Source organism: Oncorhynchus mykiss, chromosome 5 (genome assembly GCF_013265735.2).
Source record: "Oncorhynchus mykiss isolate Arlee chromosome 5, USDA_OmykA_1.1, whole genome shotgun sequence".
NCBI classification, from domain to species: domain Eukaryota; kingdom Metazoa; phylum Chordata; class Actinopteri; order Salmoniformes; family Salmonidae; genus Oncorhynchus; species Oncorhynchus mykiss.
In genome coordinates, this window is record NC_048569.1 from 23,712,529 (window position 1) to 23,737,803 (window position 25,275).

A 25,275-nucleotide genomic window follows, 5' to 3' on the forward strand; every position below is an offset into this window, starting at 1 on the left:
ATGGGACTCACAATTGCGGCTGGTTGTGATACAGGCGGGAATCGAACCAGGGTCTGTAGTGACGCCTCTAGTACTGAGACGCAGTGCCTTAGACTGGGAGCCCCAACATTGATTTTTAATTTACAGTATGCTTTTGATCATTAACATGTAATGTGGCTACAGGTAAGAGTTCACCTCTAAAATACACACATTGAGAATATCTGTAAATGAAAACGTACACATGTTTGTTTTTTGATGGTAACATGAAATTCACAGATGTTATACGATATCATGTAGGTTTATAACATGTCGACATCGTACGACATCGCGTCATCGTTCGGGCTGCCATGTGGCGGGGGGTTTCTACTAGTTACCACAGCCACAAAATCGTGAAAACAAAATATGAGTTTTGGTCTTAATTTAAATGTTAGGTTTAAATCATATTGCAAGAAGATAAATTGTAGAAATGGGCGGGGTTTATGACTTTGTGGCTGTGGTAACTAGTGACGGCGGAAATGCTTGCCCTGAACGGTCGTCTGATTGGCTACCATACGAAAACATGCGTGCTACGTCTACATTTTCCTGGTTTGTCAAAAGTCATCTTGCTGTGGTTGTTATACTTAAGTGTGACGTGTGCTGTCGGCGTTTTGCCAGTAGAGTAAACGGGAATCTGGACGTTCATTTGAAAGCTCATAGTTAATCATTCGGTTGTGCGTTATTGAGACCAAAGAAAATCCCGCTGGAACCGAGTTCACTATATGTTGTGAGGTAAGCGCGTGCATGCCCAGACTATCCTCTCTCGCTTGTGTTTGACCTCTGTATGAAGCTAGCTACGAGGCAAAGCTAGTAGTCTAGCAAGTACTGGAGTTAACTTGATAGCTAGCAAAATATTTTTTGAGGTATCGTGCAACTTCAACCATCTCACAATTTAAGCCAAATGTTCTAAATATCTATCCTGGCGATTGACATCCCATTTTTATCGAATGTATGATTTTCATGAAGTCAGTTGTGGTTGAGAAACACTTGGATTTTGTATTCGCTAGTTGCAGTACACAAAACGCTACAGTTTGGTTGCCAACGACTAATTGATCTCTCCACTGCTAGGTTTCACGTGGCCCTTTTCCATTATGCTCTACCTATTCTGAAACAAGTAGCTAGGCTATCAAGACCGTTATCAAATTGTCATGCTTGTTAAATTGTCATCTTCAGCACAACCACAAACTTAAAATATACTCAATATTTCAATGTGTATTCCCTATTGCACAACTGGAATTTAAGGCTACAAATATGCAACAGTACGTTCTACTTACTTAAATGTTTTAGGCTAATTCAATTGCAGCCTTTTCAGAGCGATGATGAAACATGTAACCAACTGTGGCCCCTATAGGCTCCGTGCACTACGGTAGACCTCTTCCATCTCGGAACACGACCCATTAGTTATCCCCTCTCTGTAACAGAAAAGTGGACATTTTAATGTGCCTACAGACCAAAAGTGCCATGACCTATTGGTAATTATTTATGGCAGACCAAAAGTACAGTAGAAAAGGTCAAGACCCGACAACCAGAATAAATGTATGTTATCTATTTTATCTCTCATGGTCGGTACTCACTAATTTTATTGTGGGAAGTCTGCTTTTAAATTGCACTTGACAGCCACGGCAAACTGCCCCAATGCACACATCTATGGTCTTCAGAGATTAAGAGGCTGTTCATCAATATCTGCCTTTCCATCTTTTTGATTTAACTTTCTATTAGATTGCTCTGGAATAACAGAGTAACTCATAACTGGCTTTGTCATATTTTCATTTACTCTCAGATATGTGGATTGGAGGAATGTTTGAGTGGGTCTGAGGGAAACAGTGCCCTATTGTCTCTGTGTATCAGGAGGACAGGGTGACAGTATCCAATGGGCCAGGCTGTCCTCTAGCTCTGTTGTAGTTGGCCCTCTTTCTCATTGGCATCACTCCGATGTGACTGAAACTTGTTTGCCTGGCAAGGCTTCTCATTCTCAACAACAGGTTTACTTTACGGACAGACTTATACTTAGGCTAGTTAATAAAGGCAGTAGGGGACAACTATATTTGACTGACTTAAATTCCCTCCGCCAGGCTTAACTGACCTCCTTAGAATTTGAAATGGATTGTTTTGATCTTGATTATTTCAATCAATAATCAAGATCCAAACAATCACTAAGAATCCACTTCAAATTCTAAGCGGGTCAGTTAAGCCTGGCGGGGGGAATTTAAGACCTAGTCAAATATAGTTGTCCCCTACTGCATTTATTAACTAACCTAAGTATAAGTCTGTCCGTAAAGTAAACCCGTTGTTGAGAATGAGAACGTTTTATGTCCTGAAAACAAAAAAAGCCATTGATCTGTTTCTGGAACTCCTTTGCAGATTTCCTGAAACCATTTGGGTCACACACAACCATTCTATTCCATGAATGGTCCTATATGAGATTCCTGCTATTTATAATACACAAAGCAGTGGAATGATAACACAAATGACAGGTACAGTTAAATAAGGCTTAAACACTTGTAAATCAAAGATGGAATGATGAGTGTGATCAGAATGTAATGGAGAAAATCACGTTTGAATTGGCAACCTTTTGGTTATTGTACCTCAACCTGTATTGTTCCACACTATCAGGCTTTAAAAGATGGAATGTAGGCCTACATTGCCAATTTATTATTTTAGCTAGCCTGTGAAGCAACTAGCTAGCTACCCTTTACATTACTGTATTTGCCTCAAGTAGTGGCTCTTGTGCATTCATTAGGAATGTGTTTGATGTCTGGCAATTATGCAGCATGTTGGGCAACATGTGGTAAGTGGTGTGCTGTTAAACATGAAAGGATTAGGCTTAGGTCTACTTGATTATGTGGGGTCATTGATTGTGATATTTTACAGTGCAGTATTTTTTACTATCGTTTTGATGATATCGCAATATTATTTTTGCATTAGTTTGCTGTACCTGCACCAAAACTAGTTTGTTACCATCTTTTTAAATAGGTAGCCCATTTGTTAGCAGCACTTTAATTTCAGTGACTGATCAAAACATGGCTCTCTTGTCCCTCTGCAGCAAACATATGGTGTTGGAACATCGAATCGCAATACATATAAAATTGTGAGATTCACAACATGTATCGTGAGCTCCCTGGCATTTCCCAGCCATAGTACACACACTTGAGTAAATTGTAGTCTTCACTAAATAATTGAATTATCATGTCTAACGACAATGTTTCAGTTTGTGCAATCATAGAATGTTTTGTTGGTAATTGTCTCAATGCTAATTTTGGTTCCTTACATTTGTACTCTGTGCTATTTACTGCATATTTCATAATTGATTCAGTCACTCATCTTTGGTTGGGATTGTTATGAGCCAGTTTTATAAACTGACCTTTCATAAAAGGTGCATGTCGGCCTTGACACCTTTGACCTACTTTTAATTCATGTTTTTAAAAGCTGGAGGTGAGAATAATAAAAATAATCCTCAGCAATCTACACAGAGTACCCCATAATGACAAAGCGGAAATAGATTTTTAGACATGTTTGCATATGTATTAAAAATAAAAGCCGGAAATGCCTTATTTACATAACCCCCCCCCCCCCCCCCCAACCCCTCTTTTTACGCTGCTGCTATTCTCTGTTTATCGTATATGCATAGTCACTTCAACTATACATTCATGTACATACTACCTCAATTGGGCCGACCAATCAGTGCTCCCGCACATTGGCTAACTGGGCTATCTGCATTGTGTCCCACCCGCCAACCCCTCCTTTACGCTACTGCTACTCTCTGTTCATCATATATGCATAGTCACTTTAACCATATCTACAGGTACATACTACCTCAAATCAACCTGACTAACCAGTGTCTGTATGTAGCCTCACTACTGTATATAGCCTCGCTACTGTATATAGCCTGTCTTTTTACTGTTTTATTTATTTACCTACCTATTGTTCACCTAATACATTTTTTTGCACTTGGTTAGAGCCTGTAAGTAAGCATTTCACTGTAAGGTGTAAGGTACACCTGTTGTATTCGGCGCATGTGACAAACTTTGGTTTGATTTATTCAGACCCTTTGCTATGAGACTCAATTGAGCTCAGGTGCATCCTGTTTCCATTGATCATCATTGAGCAGTTTCAACAACTTGATTTAGAGTCCACCTGTGGTAAATTCAATTGATTGGAGATGATTTGGAAAGGCACGCGCCTGTCTATATAAGTTGACAGTGCATGTCAGAGCAAAAACCAGGCCATGAGGTCGAAGGAATTGTCCGTAGAGCTCCGAGACCAGATTGTGTTGAGGCACAGATCTGGGGAAGAGTACCAAAAAATGTCCGCAGCATTGAAGGTCCCTAAGAACACAGTGGCCTCCATAATTCTTAAATGGAAGAAGTTTGGAACCACCAAGACTCTTCCTAGAGCAGGCTGCCTGGCCAAACTGAGCCTTTGGTCAGGGAGGTTACCAAGATCCCGAGGGTCACTCTAACAGAGCTACAGATTTCCTCTGTGGAGATGGGAGAACCTTCCAGGAGGACAACCATCTCTGCAGCACTCCACCAATCAGGCCTTTATGGTAGAGCACCCAGACGGAAGCCACTCCTCAGTAAAAGGCAAATGACAGCCCGCTTGGATTGCCAAAAGGCATCTGGCTCTCAGACCATGAGAAACCAGATTCTTTGGTCTGATGAAACCAAGACTGAACTCTTTTCCCTGAATGCCAAGTGTCACATCTGGAGGAAACCTGGCTCCATCCCTACAGTGAAGTGTGGTGGTAGCATCATGCTGTGGCAGGGTTTTTCAGCGGTAGGGACTAAGACTAGTCCGGATCAAGGGAAAGATTAACGGAGCAAAGTACAGAGCGATCCTTGATGAAAACCTGCTCCAGAGTGCTCAGGACCTCAGACTGGGGCAAAGGTTCACCTTCCAACAGGACAACGACCCTAAGCACACAGTGAAGATAATGCTGGAGTGGCTTCAAGACAAGTCTCTGAATGTCCTTGAATGACCCAGCCAGAGCCCGGACTTGAACCCGATCGAACATCCTCTGGAGAGACCTGACAATAGCTGTGCAGTGACCCTCCCCATCCAACCTGACAGAGCTTGAGACGATCAGCAGAGAAGAACGGAAGAAACTCTCCAAATACAGGTGTGCGAAGCTTGTAGCTTCATACCCAATAAGACTTGAGGCAGTAATCGCTGCCAAAGGTGCTTCAACAAAGTACTGAGTAAAGGGTCTGAATACTTATGTAAATGTGATATTTCTGTTTTTTCTATTTAATACATTTGCAAAAATGTGTCTTATTGTTTGTCGTTTATGGGGTATTGTGTGTAGATTGATGAGCTTTATTCTTTTGAATCCATTTTAGAATAAGTAATGTAGCATGAATTTTTCCATATTTTGTTATCTGAATACTTTCCGAATGCACTGTACATGCAATATTCCCTCAATGTTTTGTCACTGAGCAAATTTCAGGTCTGCTGAGCGCAAACTTCAATAAGCTACGTAGCCAATAGGCACTGCACTCGACACATTTATGAAATTGCTTATTCCAGTTACTAATAAGCATGTACCCATTAACCTCTTAGCACACGGATCCCGTTATCGGGATCAAAATCGACAACATCCGGTGAATCTGAAGCGCGCCAAATTACAAAATTGTAATATTAAACATTCATGAACATACAAGTGTCTTACATCATTTAAAAGCTTAACTGTTTGTTAATTCAACCACGTTGTCAGATTTCAAAAAGGCTTTACGGCAAAAGCACACCATGTGATTATCTGAGGACAGTGCCACACATCAAAATACTTTTTCAAACCATCACAGGCGTCACAAAATCCAAAATAGCTTGAAACTAAATCACTTACCTTTGAAGATCGTCCTCTGTTTGCAATCCCAAGGGTCCCAGCTACACAATGAATGGTCGTTTGTGTTGATAAAGTCCTTCTTTATATCCCAATAGTTGATGCGCTTGATTCAGTAATCCACTCGTTCAACATGCATACAAACAAATCCAAAAAGTTTAAGTTCGTCCAAACTAGTCAAACAATGTTTCTAATTAATCCTCAGGTACTCAAATTTGATTGTTTATTTAGATATTAAAGACTGAGAATAGTATGTTCAATAGGGAAGATAAATAACGAAGAGTGCGCACCTCATGCGCAACAAGACTACTTTTCTAATTAGAGACACCTTGGGAAAAACATTTATTTGTATATCCCATAGACTAGCATTGAAATGGCCTGTGACACACCCCCCCCCCCCCCCCCCCCCCAATGCTACCAATTATATGCGTATCCTTCTGGGCCTGAGTAACAGGCAGTTTACTTTGGGCAAGTCATTCATCTTAACTTCCTAACACTGCCCCCTAGCCCTAAGAGGTTTTAAGAAAATGACTGTAAAAACTGTTAAATCCCAGTTGATTTAATTTTAAAAAATTGTATGGTTGAGGGATGACGCAGAAGGAATTGAAAATAAGTCTGGCTGCACAACTGATTGGCAAACGTATTGCAAATTGAGACAATTTGACTAAATTGATAAAAAGAAGAAACTACACTATGAAACAAAGATGAATGATGGTATAAAAAAAAGCTTTGGATCACCTTAAATGAAATTCTTGGAAAAAAGGCACATTCAGCCCCATCATTCATTGAATCAGATGGCTCCTTTGTAACAAAACCAACTGATATTGCCAATTACTTTCATGATTCTTTTAAATTGTTAAGATTAGCAAATTTAGGCATGACATGCCAGCAACAAATGCAGACATCCAAGTATATCTGACCAAATTATGAAATTCAAGCATTGTAATTTTAAATTCTGTGAAGTTAGTGTCGAAGAATTGATTATTCTCTATCAACAATGACAAGCCACCGGGGTCTGACAACTTGTATGGAAAATTACTGAGGATAATAGCGGACGATATTGCCACTCCTATTTGCCCTATTTTCACTTTAAGCCTACTAGCATGTGTGTTCCCCCTGGCCAGGAGGGAAGCAAAAGTAATTCCTCTACATAAGAATAGTAAAGCCCCCTTTACAGGCTCCAATGGCTGACCAATCAGCCTGTTACCTACCTGTAGTAACCTTTTGGAAAAAAGTGTTTGACCAGATACAATGCTATTTCAAAGTAAACCTATTGACGACAAACTTCCAGCATGCTTATAGAGAAGGACATTAATCAAGCACAGCACTTACACAAATGACTGATTGGCTGAGAGAAATTAATGATATAAAGATTGGGGGGGGGGGGGGGGGGCTGTTTTGTTAGACTTATGTGCGGCTTTTAACACTTAACAAAGAGTTGCAGTTAGTTTCAGTGGGTGGCAAGGAATAAGTTAGTCCTAAATATTTCTATTACTCAAAGCATTGTATTTGGGACAAATCATTCACTAAACCCTAAACCTCAACTACATCTCGTGTGGTCAGGTGCCACAAAAAAGGACGTAGGAAAATTGCAATTGGTTCAGAACCTTATGGAACAGCGGGGACTGTGAAGTAACACATGCCTCCACACACACACACGATAACATATACACAAATACAAATAGGCAGAGGGTAGCATCATTTGTCTGTTCTCTGTAATAATGTATGGGAATAATGCAATTTATTTTGTAAAGTGGTTTCTTGCATCAAACAATTTTCAGTCACCTCCTTGTCTGAAAGACAAGTAGATAAACAGGTAATTGTCAAGCGCTGCATGTTTTTTGTGTGTTTTTTTTCCCCCCCCAAAAGTCTCATGGAATGTAGGCCCACATTGAACACCCCACATTGGCTGATAGTGTAGGCTGAATGATATAACATGTTAAAATGTTATGGGATGCTGTGCAACTTCCAGCTCACGTTTACTGTGAACCCTGAAGTTGTACCCGCTTTAAGTTGCAGTTTCAGACTAGAGGTTGACCGATTAATCGGAATGGACGATTAATTAGGGCCGATTTTTTTCAAGATTTCATAACAATCGGAAATCGGTATTTTTGGACACCGATTTGGACGATAAAAAAAATATATATTTTTTTTAAGTACACTGTTTATTTAATCTTTATGTAACCAGGCAAGTCAGTTAAGAACACATTCTTATTTTCAATGATGGCCTAGGAACTAGAGGTCAGCCGATTATGATTTTTCAATACCGATACTGATTAATCTGACTTTTTTTTTTTAATTAAAAATGTTATTTTATTTCTAATAATGACAATTACAACAATACTGAGTGAACACTTTTAACTTAATATAATACATCCATAAAATCAATTGGCCTCAAATAAATAATGAAACATGTTCAATTTGGTTTAAATAATGCAAAAACAGTGTTGGAGAAGAAAGTAAAAGTGCAATATGTGCCATGTAAAAAAGCTAATGTATGAGTTCCTTGCTCAGAACATGAGAACATATGAAAGCTGGTGGTTCCTTTTAACATGAGTCTTCAATATTCCAAGGTAAGAGGTTTTAGGTTGTAGTTAATATAGTATTTATAGGACTATTTCTCTCTATACCATTTGTATTTCATATACCTTTGACTATTGGATGTTCTTATAGGCACTATAGTATAGCCAGTGTAACAGTATAGCTCCCCCCCCCCCCCCCACCTGGGCTCGAACCAGGAACACATCGACAACAGCCACACTCGAAGCAGCGTTACCCATCACTCCACAAAAGCCACGACCCTTGCAGAGCAAGGGGAGTAACTACTCCAAGTCTCAGAGCGAGTGACATTTGAAACGCTGTTAGCGCGCACCCCGCTAACTAGCTAGCCATTTCAAATCGGTTACACCAGCCATTAGGCTGATAGGCTTGAAGTCATAAACAGCGCTGTTTTTGCGAAGAGCTGCTGGCAAAACGCACGGAAGTGCTGTTTGAATTAATGATTACGGGCCTGCTGCTGCTTAGTCAGACTGCTCTATCAAATCAGACTTAATTATAACATAATAACACACAGAAATACGAGCCTTAGGTCATTAATATGGTCCAATCCGGAAACTATCATTTGGAAAACAAAATGTTTATTCTTTCAGTGAAATACGGAACCTTTCCTTATTTTATCTTACAGGTGGCATCCCTAAGTCTAAATATTCTTGTTCCATTGCACAACCTTCAATGTTATGTCATAATTACGTACAATTCTGGCAAATTAGTTCGCAATGAGCCAGGCGGCCTAAACTGTTACATATACCCTGACTCTGCGTGCATTGAACGCAAAAGAAATGACACAATTTCACCTGGTTAATATTGCCTGCTAACCTGGATTTATTTTAGCTAAATATGCAGGTTTAAAAATATATACTTCTGTGTATTGATTTTAAGAAAGGCATTGGTGTTTTGTGGTTAGGTACAGTCCAACGATTGTGCTTTTTTCACAAATGCGCTTTTGTTAAATCATCCCCCAGCGTTGCATCGATTATATGCCAGGCAGGACACACTAGATAAACTAGTAATATCATCAACCATGTGTAGTTATAACTAATGATTGTGATTGATTGTTTTTAAGATAAGTTTAATGCTAGCGAGCAACTTACCTTGGCTTCTACTGCATTCGCGTAACAAGCAGTCTCCTTGTGGAGTGCAATGAGAGGCAGGTGGTTATAGCGTTGGACTAGTTAACTGTAAGGTCGCAAGATTGGATCCCCCGAGCTGACAAGGTGAAAATCTGTTGTTCTGCCCCTGAACAAGGCAGTTAACCCACTGTTCCTAGGCCGTCATTGAAAATAAGAATGTGTTCTTAACTGACTTGCCTGGTTACATAAAGGTATAAAAAAAAAAAAGATGTAAAAAAATTGGCGCCAAAAAATACCAATTTACGATTGTTATGATAACTTGAAATCGGCCCTAATTAATCGGCCATTCCGATTAATCGGTCAACCTCTATTGCCTAGTTAAATAAAGGATACACACACCACACTGACCAAAACATGATTTTGTTGGCATTTACATATGTCCCCATTGCCAGTAAAACATAATCAAAATCTCAAACATCAAAAACATTGGATAAACAAATCTGTATACAGTGTGTGCGTATGAAGTAAGGCGGTCAATAGGCCATAGTGGCGAAGTAATTACAAGTTAGCAATTAACACTGGAATGATAGATGTGCAGATGAGCATGTGCAAGTAGAAATCCTGGTGTGCAAAAGAGCAGAAAAAAACATGGGAATGAAGTAGGTAGTTGGTTGGATGGGCCATTTACAGATGGGCTGTGTACAGCTGTAGCGATCGATAAGCTGCTCTGACAGCTGATGCTTGAAGTTAGTGAGGGAGATGTAAGTCTTCAACTTCAGTGATTTTTGAAACTAGTACTGTCTAACTCCGTTAGGGCAACATCTGAAAAATAGCACACTTGGTAGTGTGTACCGGTGCTCAACCAGTAAGCGAAAAGCCAAAATCACGCATGACAGAACGGTTGATTGTCAAGGGCAATGAATTCCATTATCTTGGTGTTAATGGATTTCGCCTTTGAGTTGTCTTGCTGAAAAGTTCTTACTCTTTCAAATGACTGATCGATTTGTTGACTGCTTGATCCACACAGCTGACATTGTCGGCAAGGTTAGGAATGCTGTGCAACACAGCATACCTTACGTGTTGCGTAACATTTTACGTGGAGTCATTACGTCATGTACCTACGTTCTATAGGTATGCACAGTACCTTTGACATCAGTTTTTAACATCAGCATTAAACTAGACATCGGGCCAATACCGATGTTGGGATTTTTAGCTAATATTGTCCGATTCTGATATGTTCACCGATTTATTTTTATATCGTACATCCCTTCTAGTCACTTTAATAATGTTTACATATCTTGCATTATTCATCTCATATGTATATACTATTCTACTGTATTTTAGTCTTTGCTGCTCTGACATTGCTCGTCCATATATTTAAATATTCTTAATTCCATTCCTTTACCTAGATTTGTGTGTATTAGGTACATGTTGTGAAATTGTTCTACATTACTTGTTAGATAGTATTGTACTGTTGGAGCTAGAGAAACAAGCATTTCGCTACACCCGCAATAACATCTGCTAAACATGCGTATTAGTTGTGTTCTATGCATCAGCATTCAGTTTATGATCAATTATTTTGATCAGGAAAGTTTTTTTTTGTTTGTTTAACAGTCTAAGTGATGTGGATTGACCACCGACTGTTTGTCTGGTTAAAGGACGGTTTTACACAAACAAAGGTGTAATGGTTCTGCCCTCAAAGATGTCCCATAAAGCTAGCTTCATTTCTTTTCACTGCATTAGGGATAGCATAAACAGCCATTTCGGTTTTTAGAAAATATAAAATATTGTTGGCGCAGCAAACAGTGACTGGACATCCCATTATTTCTTCAGTTGGCTGTTTTGTCCAGCACGTATGTTTTTGGATGTGTTTTAAAGGGGCAATCCGCAGTTGCTACATTCATTTTTGGGGAGGGGGGTGGCACCATGTTATTGGTTGGATCAAAGGAAATGAGAGGCAGAATGGTCACATGAGGCGGACAGTCATGAGAAGGCAGATTAGTGCACTTCGGCATGACGCATTCACTTTCCCACTCTCTCGAGCAGGCGAGCACACTCGGGATCAGACTACACACCTGTACACATTGATGGGTTGCATGAACACTCGCACACATTGACAAGTATCTTGTCATTGATTTGGCTGTAACAGAAGTTCTGCATGTGGTGAGACATTTGGGTAAGTAAAAAATAAAAAAATAAACTGGAATAACAATTTCATATAAATTATCGAATCAAGAATGTTTATGCTACCATTTTAATAATGTACATTCCTTGTTGTATGAAATGTACTTCAGCTGTTTTTACTTCTTTGCATGCGCCAATGGATCTTTTTGGTTGTTCTGGAAAAAAGCATGGACTCCGTTAATTATTTGTTTCCTGCTTTATGTATAGCCCAACTGAGTGGGCTAATATATGAAGGAATTAGGCTAATTAACTATTACCCACTGTACTTTGACCGAGTGAGAGCAGTCTTTTGTCATTTGAGTCATATCTACATGAATGATGAAAATCATTCTTTGTTGTAACTGTCTTCAAGCATTGTGTAGCCTACTATAGTTTCCACTCTGGTACAAAACAGTTTACTGAGGATTTGCTTTGGTTAAAGATCAGAGTTCTAACGTTTATGATTCCAAGGACTTGCAGGAACATTTCACAATGGCTTTTATAACCTCATGTGGAGTGTGATTATATTCACAGTTCTTTGAACTCCGAGAGACAAAGTGTTGTGTAACACGACTTTAGACTGTTCTTGTCTTGCTTTAAAGGGCACAATGGTCTTCGCTTTGGACTTTTCAGCAACTGATAAGAATTTAAGGTTCACGTTGACTTTGATGGAATGTTTATTTCTAAACCTAAGAAGACTTACGTGTTGGACTTAACTCTAAGAGGGACACCACCCATTATGAATAGCCTGTCTTCATAACACTGTTTTTGAGTATTAAGGTCAATTTCGTTGTACTTGGTCATAATGTCTACCTGCTTCTTGACTGTTTCTTTTGGTGAGGATTAAGCCCTTTGAACATATAGGCCAACTTCTCACTGTGGCAACAACTGAGTCTCTAGCAGAGTAGAAAAATATGAGAACAGATGTCTTGACTGGCAGGTTAATTGATGTGATTTTGGGTCTTTTCATTTTGATTCTCGATGTCTGTTTTCCTTGTCCCTTGATGTCATTGGTTTCTGCCTCAGGGTGTCCCAGACATTTGATGTAACATGTTTTTCTCTAATTTAATAACATTAATGTCCATTAAGTGGGCATTTATTGGGTTATAAAGGCAGTTTTCTACGGATGTGGCCTCTGGTTGTTTGGCCATTAAATTAGTAATGGTCCTGGTAGAGCTCTTGAGTCAAATAGCAAATTTTTCCACCTTGATTGATTGCGCACTCTCATGTAGGGAGTGAAGGTGCTTTCAAGGTGCCATGGCTAGTAGACATGGATGACTCGAGCTGTGTATGAAATAGCCTTGGCACACAGTGGTCCAAACTGGCTTCACAGTTCTTGGGACCATGTGGTTCTGTTTGTAGCCTAAAATGTGCTTTCCTCAATGTAGGTACTTTTAACATCCAAACACAACTATAATTAGCCTAACTACCAGGAATTGCATTTTCAATACCTAGATTACAAACTGGCAAAGCTGCAATCGTTATCTTGGCCTACAAATGTTCATAGTCTGAATACTGTGCTTCTTTTTGCATGTCCTTGATGTCCAAGGAAATGGTTTCAACCAGCATTTACAATACACCCCAGTCAGCATTCAGTATTCAGCATTCAGGTTCAGTACAGTATGTTGAGGGTTTCATGGTTACAACACCTCTCACAATCACCATCTCTCCAAAGTAATAACACTAGGCACTTTGGAGAATTTGACTGACTTGTTTAATTATGGTGTTAACTTTTTAATCAGTGCTAACCCAGGAGCATTAGAGAGGATCTGGGGCTTGAACTCAGGCTGGTGCTGGTGGCACGGCGCCAAGCCCAGGACCAGGCTACTCCAAGTCTGAGTGGTTACCTCCTTCATCCCTCTTCAAGCTCACAGAGTCAAACACAGACCTGTACCTCACTTAAATTTGTCGTATACACCTGGAAAATGTAATGGTGGTTGCTTTCCTCATCAAGCAGGAGAGACACTGAATGTTTTGCGCAGGAGGAGAATAAGTAGAAGTCACAAAGTGCTGCTTAGGCCTTAGAGTTTTTTTTTGGGGGGGGGGGTGATTTCTGTCTCGGCTTCAAAAGAAGCTTGAAACATGAATTTTTGCAACATGTTTGGCACAGCTGCATACCTAGGCCAATTTGGGCGATTCCGTGGGAAGGTTAACCTGAGCATGCCCAAATAAAGTTAAGAATTTCCAAATGAGGTCTATATGTTAGAGTTCTGGCTTTATTTGAAAAGTAGGAAAGTGTATGAAATTTTGGCCAATTCAGAGTAGGAGGGCAAGACTCAAAGGCTTTTCAGCCAATCCTGTGACCAACCACCCTGTTTCGGTCCTATGTAGAAACATTTGAAATTATGTTTCTTACATTGGATAAAAGTAGAGACTCCAACTTTCAAAGCAGCATTACTTTCCCCATTCTAGTTCGATGAACTTGTAACACCACTTTTGAGAAAATGGCCTGTGAATATTTTGGTACACCTACTGGAGAGATCTGCTTTGTCTACACCGGCTATTTCCAAACTCGGGTACGTGCAATGCCGTCGGGGGACGCCAAATAAAAATGTGATTCACATTTTCAAATAGTTAGTTTAGATTTTCCTACAGGGCTATACATTTGGGTGATGTTTTTCTCTCGTCTGAGTAGCCTCGTTTCACTGCCAATAATAAAATTAAACCATCTAGTGTTCAGCGAAATAACACAATGTCAAATAATTAACATCCAGTCACATTAACCTGTCTAGGACTAGCGGAACCCCCCGCAACAGCCAATGAAAGTGCAGGGCGCCAAATTCAAAACAACAAAAATCTCATAATTAAAATTCCTCAAGCATACAAGTATTTTACACCATTTTAAAGATAAAATTCTCGTTAATCCAGCCACAGTGGCTGATTTCAAAAAGGATTTACAGCGAAAGCCACAGAAAGACAGCCATTTTTTTCCAGACAGAGAGGAGTCACAAAAAGCAGAAATAGAGAAAACGAATCACTAACCTTTGATCTTCATCAGATGACGCTTAGGACTTCATGTTACACAATACATGTATGTTTTGTTTGATAAAGTTCATATTTATATCAACAAATCTGAGTTTACATTGGCGCGTTACGTTCAGTAGTTCTAAAACGTGGTGATATTGCAGAGAGCCACGTCAATTTACAGAAATAAACATTGATAAAGATACGACTATTATACAAACTTCTCCTTAATTAATGCAACCGCTGTGTCAGATTTCAAAAAACCTTTACGGAAAAAGCAAACCATGCAATAATCTGAGTACAGCGTTCAGACAACAAAGCAGCCAAAAAGATATCTGCCATATTGGGTGGTCGACATTAGTCAGAAATAGCATTATAAATATTCACTTACCTTTGATCTTCATCCGAATGCACTCCCAGGAATCGCAGTTCCACAATAAATGTTTGTTTTGTTCAATAATGTCCATCATTCATGTCTAAATAGCTTCTTCTGTTAAACAAATCCAAAAGCGCGTTCAGGTCCAGCTCAACGTCGGACGAAAAGTTCAAAAAGTTCCGTTGCAGCCCGTAGAAACTTGTCAATCATTAGGATGTTTTTATCATAAATCTTCAATAATGTTCCAACCTGAGAATTCCTATGTCTGTCGAAAAGCAATGAAACGAGAGCTAACTCTCTCGTGACCGCGCCTCAGCGCCTGTGGTAATCTGCCAGACACCTGGCTCATTCCTCTCTCATTCGGTCCCACTTCACAGTAGAATCCTCAAACAAAGTTCTAAATACTGTTGACATCTAGTGGAAGCCTTAGGAAGTGCAACAACTAATATCCCACTGTATCTACAATAGGGGCTGAGTTTTTAAAAAAAAAAATTAACTACAAGCCTCAGATTTCCCACTTCCTGGTTGGATTTTTCTCAGGTTTTCACCTGTGTACTATTGTTTGTACATATGAGTTCTGTTATACTCAGATATCATTCAAACAGTTTTAGAAACTTCTGAGTGTTTTCTATCCAATACTACTAATAATATGCATATATTAGCACCTGGGACAGAGTAGCAGGCAGTTTACTCTGGGCACCTTATTCATCCAAGCTATTCAATACTGCCCCCCCCCCCTGTCACCAAGAAGTTAAAGGCGCACAGTCAACTTAGTGTGTGTATGTAAACTTCTGACCCACTGGAATTGTAATACAGTGGAATAATCTGTCTGAACAATTGTTGGAAATGTACAAAGTAGATGTCCTTAACCGACTTGCCAAAACTATAGTTTGTTAATAAATGTGTGGAGTAGTTGAAAAACCTGTGTGTGTGTGTGTGTGTGTGTGTGTAATTAATATATATATATTACACACACACAATCTACCATTCAAAAGTTTGGAGTCACTTAGAAATGTCCCTTTTTTTTGTCCATTTAAAAAAAAAAAATCACTTAAATTGATCAGAAATAGTTTAAACATTGTTAATGTTGTAAATGACTATTGTAGCTGGAAACGGCAGATTTTATTTATGGAATATCTATATATGCTTACATAGGCCCATTATCAGCAACCATCACTCCTGTGTTCCAATGGCATGTTGTGTTAGCTAATCAAAGTGTATCATTTTAAAAGGCTAATTGATCATTAGAAAACCCTTTTGCAATTATGTTAACACAGCTTAAAACTGTTCTGATTTAAAGAAGCAATAAAACTGGGTTTCTTTAAACTAGTTGAGCATCAGCATTTGTGGGCTCGATTGCAGGCTCAAAATGGCTAGAAACAAAGACCTTTCTTCTGAAACTCGTCAGTCTATTCTTGCTCTGAGAAATGAAGGCTATATTTTTATGTTAGGGTGTGATGACTGCTATTAAAGCTACATGTCATTTTTCAATCCTGAAGTACCAGGACCTTTTAACGTTCCAAATTACAAAAAGTGTTATACATTTTGATGATGAAATCTTTCAAATGTAAAGTCTAACATCCATAATGTAGAGTGTAACATCCATAACGGTTGTTTTTCCTCTCTAAAGTACTAATGAAAATGTCAAATTATAGTTTGTGTTCAGACATGCCTTTCCTCCTTAATGAATATCCATGTTTTGACCTATGTTGTACAAACTCAGACTTTTGCTAATATGTTCAGAAAAAGCTTGGCCTACATGTAACACCAATAACGCTTCATATTTGCGTTTTACAACATGCCAATATTTAGAAGTCTGCTTTCTTGATTATACACCCAAGGTGTACTGTAGACGCACACATCAAACGTTTCATCTATATTTGCTTTGTCCATTCTTTGAAACATTAAGATGTGATTTTGTGTGCAAATGTAATGTTCATACTGCTGGAATCGCCTACCTACAACAAAAACAACCTGTCATGGACAAATGTGTGTAAAGGGGAGAAGTATACGTGACTATTTTTTTTGTCTGTATTTCCTGGTTCTTGCAGTACTACATTCGAGACGAACATGGACCACACGAACCATGACCATGACCACAGCAAAATGGCTGGCAGCATGGCTCCTCCCATGGTCACAGGCTCCCACGAGGATCATCTAGGGGGAGGTGGAGGAGGGGGCCATATGATGGTGAGTGGGCTTGGCACTCTGAAAAAGAAATCAGTCACACACTAATTTCTCTCTGTTACAATGTGGGGATGTACTTATGCTTGATCCAGCAATGCGGTCCGGAGGCGGTGACGCAATTGCGGGGGCCAATTCAAGCTCTGTACCGCATCGCCGTGCTCATCCCAAAAATGTTCATAATTCTGAGGGCTCCGTATAGCTCCTCATTGATATGATTGGTTGATGGTATGTGGGGGCGGTACATCCTGTATAAACACAAACTCACTCCCTTAACAACTTCCTCCACAACAGCTCTGCTCCACGAAATGCAAGAATTACGAATGCCCTGACTTTTGAAGAGGCCGTATCGCAGTTAATGCTATATGTTCGATGCAGACACTGTAATGACCATAAATTGGCTTTTAGGCTTACCGCCCCATCTCTGCACTTCCTACGACCTCCTCACAAAGTTGTAAATCTGATTCAGATTAATGGTTTTAATTCAACTCTAGTTCAAATGGCCTGTTTGACATTTCTCTCTGCTGTGTGAACTGAATCAAATGAAATGTTATTGGTCACATACACATGGTTAGCAGATTTTATTGGTCACATACACATGGTTAGCAGATGTGCATGTGACCAATAACATGGTTAGCAGATGTTATTGGTCACATACACATGGTTAGCAGATGTTATTGGTCACATACACATGGTTAGCAGATGTTATTGGTCACATACACATGGTTAGCAGATGTTATTGCAAGTGTAGCGAAAAGACTTTGCTTCTAGTTCCTACAGTCCAGCAATATCTAACTAGTAATATCTAACAATTCCACCGCAAAATACACATGTCTAAGTAAAGGAATGGAATAATGTATAAATATATGGATGAGCAATGTCAGAGCGGCATAGGCTAAGATGCAATAGATAGTATAGAATACGTATAAGATGATTAATGCAAGATATACAGTTGAAATCGGAAGTTTACATAAACTTAGGCTGAAGTCATTAAAACTAGTTTTTCAACCACTCCACAAACTTCTTGTTAACAAACTATAGTTTTGGAAAGTCGGTTAGGACATCTACTTTGTGCATGACACAAGTAATTTTTCCAACAATTGTTTAGACAGATTATTTCACTTATTCACTGTATTACAATTCCAGTGGGTCAGAAGTTTACATACACTAAGTTGACTGTGCCTTTAAACAACTTGGAAAATTCCATAAAATTATGCCATGGCTTTAGAAGCTTCTGATAGGCTAATTGATGTAATTTGAGTGAATTGGAGATGTACCTCTGGATGTATTTCAAGGCCTATGGGTTCAAGTCTGTATATAGGCAGCAGCCTCTCTCTGCTAGTGATGGCTGTTCAACAGTCTGATGGCCTTGAGATAGAAGCTGTTTTTCAGTCTCTCTGCTTTGATGCACCTGTACTGAACATGCAGCTGCTCGAGTGGATGTTGTCCTTGATGATCTTTTTGGCCTTCCTGTGACATCAGGTGTTGTAGGTGTCCTGGAGGGCAGGTAGTGTCCTCTGGCGAGCCATGCGGTTGTGGGCGGTGCAGTTGCTGTACCATACAGTGATACAGCCCGACAGGATGCTCACAATCGCGCAAGTTTTAGGTGACAAGCCAAATTTCTTCAGCCTCCTGAGGTTGAAGAGGCGCTGTTGCGCCTTCATACCGTCTGTGTGGGAGGACCATTTCTGTTTGTCCTTGATGTGTACGCAGAGGAACATAACTTTCTATCGTCTCTACTGCTGTCCTGTGCATAGGGGGGGTGCTCCCTCTGCTGTTTCCACGGTCATCTCTGTTTTGTTGACGTTGTGATGTTATTTTCCTGACACCACACTCTGAGTGCCCTCCCCTCCCTGTAGGCTCGTCGTTGTTGATGATCAAGCCTGCTACTGTTGTCGTCTGCAAACCTGATGATTGAGTTGAAGGAGTGCATGGCCACACGGTCATGGTGAACAGGGAGTACAGCAGGGGGCTAAGCACTCACCCTTGTGGGGCCCCAGTGTTGAGGATCAGTGAAGTGGAGATGTTTCCCACCTTCACCACCTGGGAGCGGCCCGTCAGGAAGTCCAGGACCCAGTTGCACAGGGTGGGGTTCAAACCCAGGGCCTCAAGCTTAATGATGAGCTTGGAGGATACTATGGTGTTGAATGCTGAGCTGTAGTCAATGAACAACATTCTTACATAGGTATTCCTCTTGTCCAGATGGGATAGGGCAGTGTGGCGGCAATTGCATCGTCTGTGGATCTATTGGGGGCAGTAAGCAAATTGAAGTGGGTGTAGGGTGACAGGTAATGTGGAGGTGATATGATCCTTGACCAGTCTCTCAAAGCACTTCATGGTGACCGACGTGAGTGCTACGAGGCAATAGTAATTTAGTCTAGATACCTTTGCATTCTTGGGTACAGGAACAATGGTGGCTATCTTGAAGCATGTGGGGACAGCAGACTGGGATAGGAAGAGATTGAATATGTCTGTAAACATACCTGCACATCTGTGCATGCTCTGACGACGCGGCTATGGATGCCGTCTGGGCCAGCAGCCTTGCGAGGGTTAACACATTTAAATGTCTTACTCACGTCGGCCACAGAGAGCCCACAGTCCTTGGTAGCTGGCCGCGTCAGTGGCACTCTGTTATCCTCAAAGCGGGCAAAGAACATGTTTAGCTTGTCTAGCAGCAAGACGTCGGTGTCTGCGACATGGCTGATTTTCCTTTTGTAGTCTGTGTTTGTCTGTAAACCCCTTGGCTCTATAGGTGTGATACCATTTTTTTTCCTTTTTTTTCTGTCCCTCTTCTCCAGAAAATGACCTTCTACTTTGGCTACACAAACGTGGAGCTGCTGTTTGCCAGCCTTGTCATCAACACACCTGGAGGTAAGTTAGTGTGTGTTCCCAGAATGTATTTTCAGACTTGAAATGTAATGCAAAAAGTATTTTATGTATTGACCATGGCCATTGATTATTCATAAAACTAAAAATAATATTGGTTAGATAGTCTGTCAATTATTTAACATGTCTCCTCTTTCAGAGATGGTGGCGGCCTGCTTTGGTTGTTTCCTGCTGGCTGTGCTCTACGAGGGGCTGAAGATTGGCAGGGAGTTCCTGCTGAGGAGGAACCAGGTCAACGTGCGTTACAACTCCATGCCTGTCCCGGGGGCAGACGGCACCATGGTCATGGAGACCCACAAGACTGTAGGGTAAGTTAGACAACCAAGCAACAGGACTCCTTACTAACCGGACACATAGTAGAACTGCAGTGAAGTGGTCCATTTTACACCCCAATAATGAGACTTCTAGACATTGCAGTTCAAAAGGGCTACGCGCTCCATATCAACTTGCAGTAGGAAAATGTGAAGCCTCACTGTATGTGGTGAATGTTGTGGATATAACAGGAGTTTTTAAATGGCTTAGTTTGCCACTAACACCTGACTTGCAGAGTGCTGTCAATTAGTTTATTTGAAAACAACTTTTTTTAACCATCCTGTTTCCCCCTCTCCCCTGCAGCCAACGGATGCTGAGTATGGCACACTTGCTGCAGACGGTGTTACACATCATCCAGGTGGTGGTCAGCTATTTCCTCATGTTGGTCTTCATGACCTACAATGCTTATCTGTGTATCGCCGTTGCAGCCGGGGCAGGCGTCGGATACTTCTTATTCAGCTGGAAAAAGGCTGTGGTTGTTGATATCACTGAACACTGTCACTAATAGCCCCCCCCCCCCCCCCCCCCCCCCCAGTCTCTCTTCATCCTCCACCCACACACGCACATACATTCACACACAGGTATTCTCCATTTAATCGTCATCATCATGCATCCAGTTTTATATACGTTTATCTTATTTAAATGGTTCACTTTGTCACACAAAAGTTGCTTGATGGAAAATGTGAATTACGACTGAGCTTTTACATTTGTGACATTCAAGTCTGTCCTTTTAGTAGGTCCAGAAGACTACCCTCGACAACTAGCATGATGTTGGTATTCCAAATGCTGGCTTCTGTTATACCAACACCACTCCTGTCTGGCTCCACAGGGCCAAACATCCACTTCCCCCACTCGTGCCATTCTTCCATTCTGTTTTTGTTATTGCGCAACAACCAGTGCAGGTTCATCCTTGTAGCACTGGGGCTCTAGGCTCTTCTGCTCAGAGGGCTATTTATGACCCTTACAACAACCTCTCTCATTGAAGATCATTGTGAATAGGGCCTGAGTTTTTCCTGACCCCACCTGGGCCCAAGTTAAAGCCAATGTGTTCTTCTGAAGCCTTGTCATATCTGCATTCCATCTGACAATCTGGCGGGGGGGTCTAACATAATCAGTGTCTCAACTACAGGAGTCAAAGGTCATACTTGGGATTGTGTGGAGATGGTGGGGCAGCTCTGGCTGTATGACTAAGCCTTACTAAACCCTTTGCCTTAAAGGAGGGAAACATGACAGCCTAGGCCAACTGTAGTCTACTGACAAGTGCCAGTGCTATTTTAAAGAAGTTTGTCCAGTGGACAAGCAGTCAAGTACAGTACACTTTAAATGTTGTGTGATTATATACATTAGTGTAATGCAGCAGAGCGTGACAACATTTGAGACACTCTTCATGAGACACACTGCTATGCAGTGTTCAATTTTGGTAGTTTATGAATGACAACCTCATTATTTACCAATGACACTTGGCACTCGGAGGCTTGATCTGACACACAAATGTAAATTGACTCTTGTACATCAAGAAGCCAATATAAAATGTTCATAATATAACTTGGGAGTAACTTTTGGTGCATTCATTCAATAGGCTTAAATTAGTTAGCATGTCAACACAACATGGACACTAGTGTCCTTATTGGAGCAAGTGCTCAGATCCCAAGGACAAGCAGGGAACTATGGGAAAGTACAAGGATGAATCTAGTGCTTTCTCAGACTGGCCTAGTAACATGATTACTGCACCTCTTGTGACCTATTGGTGCTTACGCCTCACAGTTCACACTTTGACAGGAGGGGATATCTATGAAGTAGAACCTAAAGAGGAAGTTGTATTTTTAGTTTCTTGATTATAATTTTTTTCATCTCTGAGAAATGACTAGTAAATGTTTATCAGTTGCCTAAAGCTGTGTTTTACACCGGCAGTCTGATTCTGATCTTTTAATGATTTGGCAATAGAGCTGATTTGATTGGTTAAAGGACCAATTAGCGGAAATGTCAGAATTGCCTGTCTCTGTAGACCGGTAGCCCAATTCTGATTTTTTTTTTTTTTTTTTTTTTTTTTTTTTTTTTTTTTTTTTGTTACACTCAGTTAATTGGTCTTTTGACCAATTAGATCTGGAAAATATCGGTTGTAGAAAGATCTGATGTGATTGGTCAAAAGACCAATTAGTGGAAAAAATATCAGAATTGAGCTGCTTGTCTAAACACAGCCTTAGTGATGTGCTGTGCCTGGTTTGAGGGTCAAATTCCTAGTTGCTATAACTGGATTTAACTGCCGCACATTCTCATTACATTACAATCAAGCCAGGGACATTAATAGTTGGTGTATACTTGAACATATTATAACTGTTTCTGCTTTACCACATGGGATCATGTATCAAGATTTATTATTATAGTCTACTGTACAACTCGAGCGTTGAAGTTAATGGGCCAAAACAGCAGTGGGAGTCTGACTGCCACTCCAGCGCAGCAACAGTGTGAACATTACCTGGACTGTTAAGTCCACAGACATGTCTGTATAGTATGACGTATTTACTGTGCTGTAATCATCTAGAGAAAACAAGTAATAAATGGTATCATTCAAGAACTGTATGTTTGATTCTGTTGCATTCTCATAATGCAGCCTTGAAGGCCAATAAAACTACAATCATACCATTCTAAGTAATAACTGATTAGTTATCAAGTCCATTCCATTTTGCCCCAAAGATGCTACCTTCACCTTCCTGGGACTACCAAGTCTGGATTTTTGTAATCGAGGGAAACCACTACAACAGCTCCCATGAAACATGTTGTACAAAAGAAAGGCCACACGCTTTGCATCGCAAGTCATAACATTTCAGGTAAATGCAACAACATTACTTTAGAAGATATGTGTTATAAGCAAAACATGATCCTCAAACTACACATTTCTTTGTGAAGGGAATTCTGACCTCAGGCAAGCCCACAGGTATCCCTGACCATGTCAATAGCATTGTTACTGTGCCATCCACACACCAACACTGGTGGAGCCAACAGTTTGAGTAGTCTTGTGAATGTGCCTATTAGGAACCTAAAACTACAGGTTTCCAAAGAGTGAGGGCAAGGTGTTGGGTTTAGGATGGGGCTTGTAGCTTATTCTCTCGTTGATCATCTGTTCCCGTGTCTTTCCATCCCCTGTTCCACCGCTGGCCCCCACCATGTTACTAAACATAGCCACACCAACAACATCCACTTCATCGCTCTGTTTTTTCCGAATCTGAGAGGGGGGGCGTAGGTTGTTAGAAGTTCTAGTATGTGTAATTCATGTAAAAAAAATAGTGCTTTTCTCACACCCAATGCGCGGATTTTATGCCAATCAAGCGTTTCTTAAAGTTAATGAGGAATTTAAGAAACGGGTTGCAGGCAATCCATCAACAACGCAAAGCCTCTTTATTATGCCTTTATACCTGCAGATAATACATTTATCCATGATGCTGTGGCTACTCACCTCAAGTTCTTTCTTGACACACTCAAACTCCTCAGTGTCATCCAACTTCAATTCCAGACGGGTGGGCTTTCTGCGCAGCATATTATATCCACAATGTTCGCTGTGAAGCAGATGTGCCCAAGGCTGTAAGTACTAACTTCTACTAGATGGCTAAAGACAAAGGTGACAGCTCAATTATCGAGTGTAATAATATGGCTTGCATTTGCTAAACCACTTAGCTAGCTATATACAATTACTAAACAATAGTTCATGTTAGGCTACCAAACAAATCAATCACACTAAAATCTCTAGCTAACTACATAAAAGACTAGTGACAGACCAAGCACGGCTAAAGAGGGCAAAATTGAGCGCTCCATACGTCAATTTGTCTCGGATCCAGTGGTACTCACAAAGAAACAGGCAAATCTTTCATATTTGCTTACATTTTGTTAATGTTGTTTATTTGGACAGCAGTAGCTAGCTAGCCTATCCCTGTAGAATCCGCTATAAATTGACGAAGGGTTTCTGGGTAACGTAGTTTTCAGCAGTGCCCGTGTTTGACCTTTCCGCTAGATGTCGCTGTGAAATGTGAACAGGCAACCACTTTTGTGTTTTGATTTTGCTAGCTGGTTGCGGTTCCTGTGTAATTGCGTTATTTCAAACCCAATACTAAAATACAGGTACATTAATCACCTTGAATGTTGAGCATTTTGTCTATTTGGTGATGCTTTTGGCAAACTGCTGAGTGTCGTTCGCTAACTAGTTTATCTGACGTTAGCTAGTTAGTCAACGTGTTCTTGTGTAAAGACTACTTTACAAACCCCTATGATTTTGTCAATGTGTCCCAGCCATTTAATTTACTGATTAGGGAGTTGTCAATTTTTGGTCAGCAAATTGATAGTTAGTAAACTACACACTCATTCCATTCATTCATATCTTTGTGTGGCTATTGTTTACTCCAGGACAGTATCATTCATTGTGGTGAACAGTGGGACCAGAGATGTCTGACGAGGATGAAGCTCCGCTGGTGAAGAAGACCAGAATTTTCTATGGCAGTCTGGAGGAGAGGGAGCGGCTGGGACGAGAGTCCTCTGGGTCAGGCAAAAATTCTGTCAAAGCAGGCATTGAGGCTGTCAACATCAACTGTTTATGGTTGGAGTCGTATGTATGTGTGTCTCTTAACTCAACTTACTTTCTCTCTCTCATCCCTCAGGTCCCGTGAGCTTGAGGAACACGTGAGTGAGCTTCAGTCTGGGGTATTGGCTGACTTTTTCTCGCTCGCTTTCTGCGCTCAGTCACAGTATCCACTTACGATCTAGAGGTTAAAGCTTGCTTACGGGCCCTTGGGGAGCCAATCGCACTGTTTGGTGAGGGGCCTGCTGAGAGACGAGAGAGGTGAGTCACAAGCATGGTTCTGTCCTCCCCTTCTAATATTTTAATGTGTGGATTAAAAATGAAAGACCCTCTGAAGATC

The 25,275-nt window shown here is 40.6% G+C and overlaps 2 protein-coding genes across 5 annotated transcripts; one reads left to right on the forward strand and one right to left on the reverse strand.

Annotated features, from left to right (window-relative positions):
* The first annotated feature begins 551 nt into the window (after positions 1–551).
* LOC110523463 (high affinity copper uptake protein 1) lies at positions 552–22,940 on the forward strand. 2 transcript variants are annotated; one of them, XM_021602162.2, is made up of 5 exons: positions 552–747; positions 17,038–17,176; positions 19,969–20,041; positions 20,196–20,364; positions 20,672–22,940. In XM_021602162.2, exons 2-5 carry the CDS (start codon positions 17,057–17,059, stop codon positions 20,871–20,873), a joined length of 564 nt encoding a protein of 187 aa, XP_021457837.2. In that variant the 5' UTR covers positions 552–747; positions 17,038–17,056; the 3' UTR covers positions 20,874–22,940. The 2 variants fall into 2 exon arrangements, with proteins under 2 accessions (XP_021457837.2, XP_021457838.2); XM_021602163.2 differs by lacking the exon at positions 552–747 and adding an exon at positions 11,499–11,659.
* Positions 22,393–24,401, reverse strand: LOC110523464 (anaphase-promoting complex subunit CDC26). 3 transcript variants are annotated; one of them, XM_036977092.1, is made up of 3 exons: positions 24,245–24,401; positions 23,823–23,922; positions 22,393–23,591 (listed from the first exon to the last, which is right to left on the reverse strand). In XM_036977092.1, the coding sequence occupies exons 2-3, from the start codon at positions 23,901–23,903 to the stop codon at positions 23,412–23,414; spliced, it is 261 nt and encodes an 86-aa protein (XP_036832987.1). In that variant the 5' UTR covers positions 23,904–23,922; positions 24,245–24,401; the 3' UTR covers positions 22,393–23,411. The 3 variants fall into 3 exon arrangements, with proteins under 3 accessions (XP_036832987.1, XP_021457839.2, XP_036832986.1); XM_021602164.2 differs by having other exon boundaries at positions 24,142–24,401; XM_036977091.1 differs by having other exon boundaries at positions 24,212–24,400.
* Between the last annotated feature and the right edge of the window lie 874 nt (positions 24,402–25,275).

Excerpts from the sequence above, each read along its gene's own strand:
- LOC110523463 (XM_021602162.2), top strand. The coding sequence starts at position 17,057 with ATGGACCACACGAACCATGACCATGACCACAGCAAAATGGCTGGCAGC. Across the intron at positions 20,042-20,195 it reads TGTCATCAACACACCTGGAG|AGATGGTGGCGGCCTGCTTT; the intron begins GTAAGTTAGTGT and ends CTCCTCTTTCAG. Across the intron at positions 20,365-20,671 it reads GAGACCCACAAGACTGTAGG|CCAACGGATGCTGAGTATGG; the intron begins GTAAGTTAGACA and ends TCTCCCCTGCAG.
- LOC110523464 (XM_036977091.1), bottom strand. The coding sequence starts at position 24,234 with ATGAAAGATTTGCCTGTTTCTTT. Across the intron at positions 23,923-24,211 it reads AAAGATTTGCCTGTTTCTTT|CGAACATTGTGGATATAATA; the intron begins GTGAGTACCACT and ends TCTGCTTCACAG. Across the intron at positions 23,592-23,822 it reads GTGTCAAGAAAGAACTTGAG|ATTCGGAAAAAACAGAGCGA; the intron begins GTGAGTAGCCAC and ends CCCCCCTCTCAG.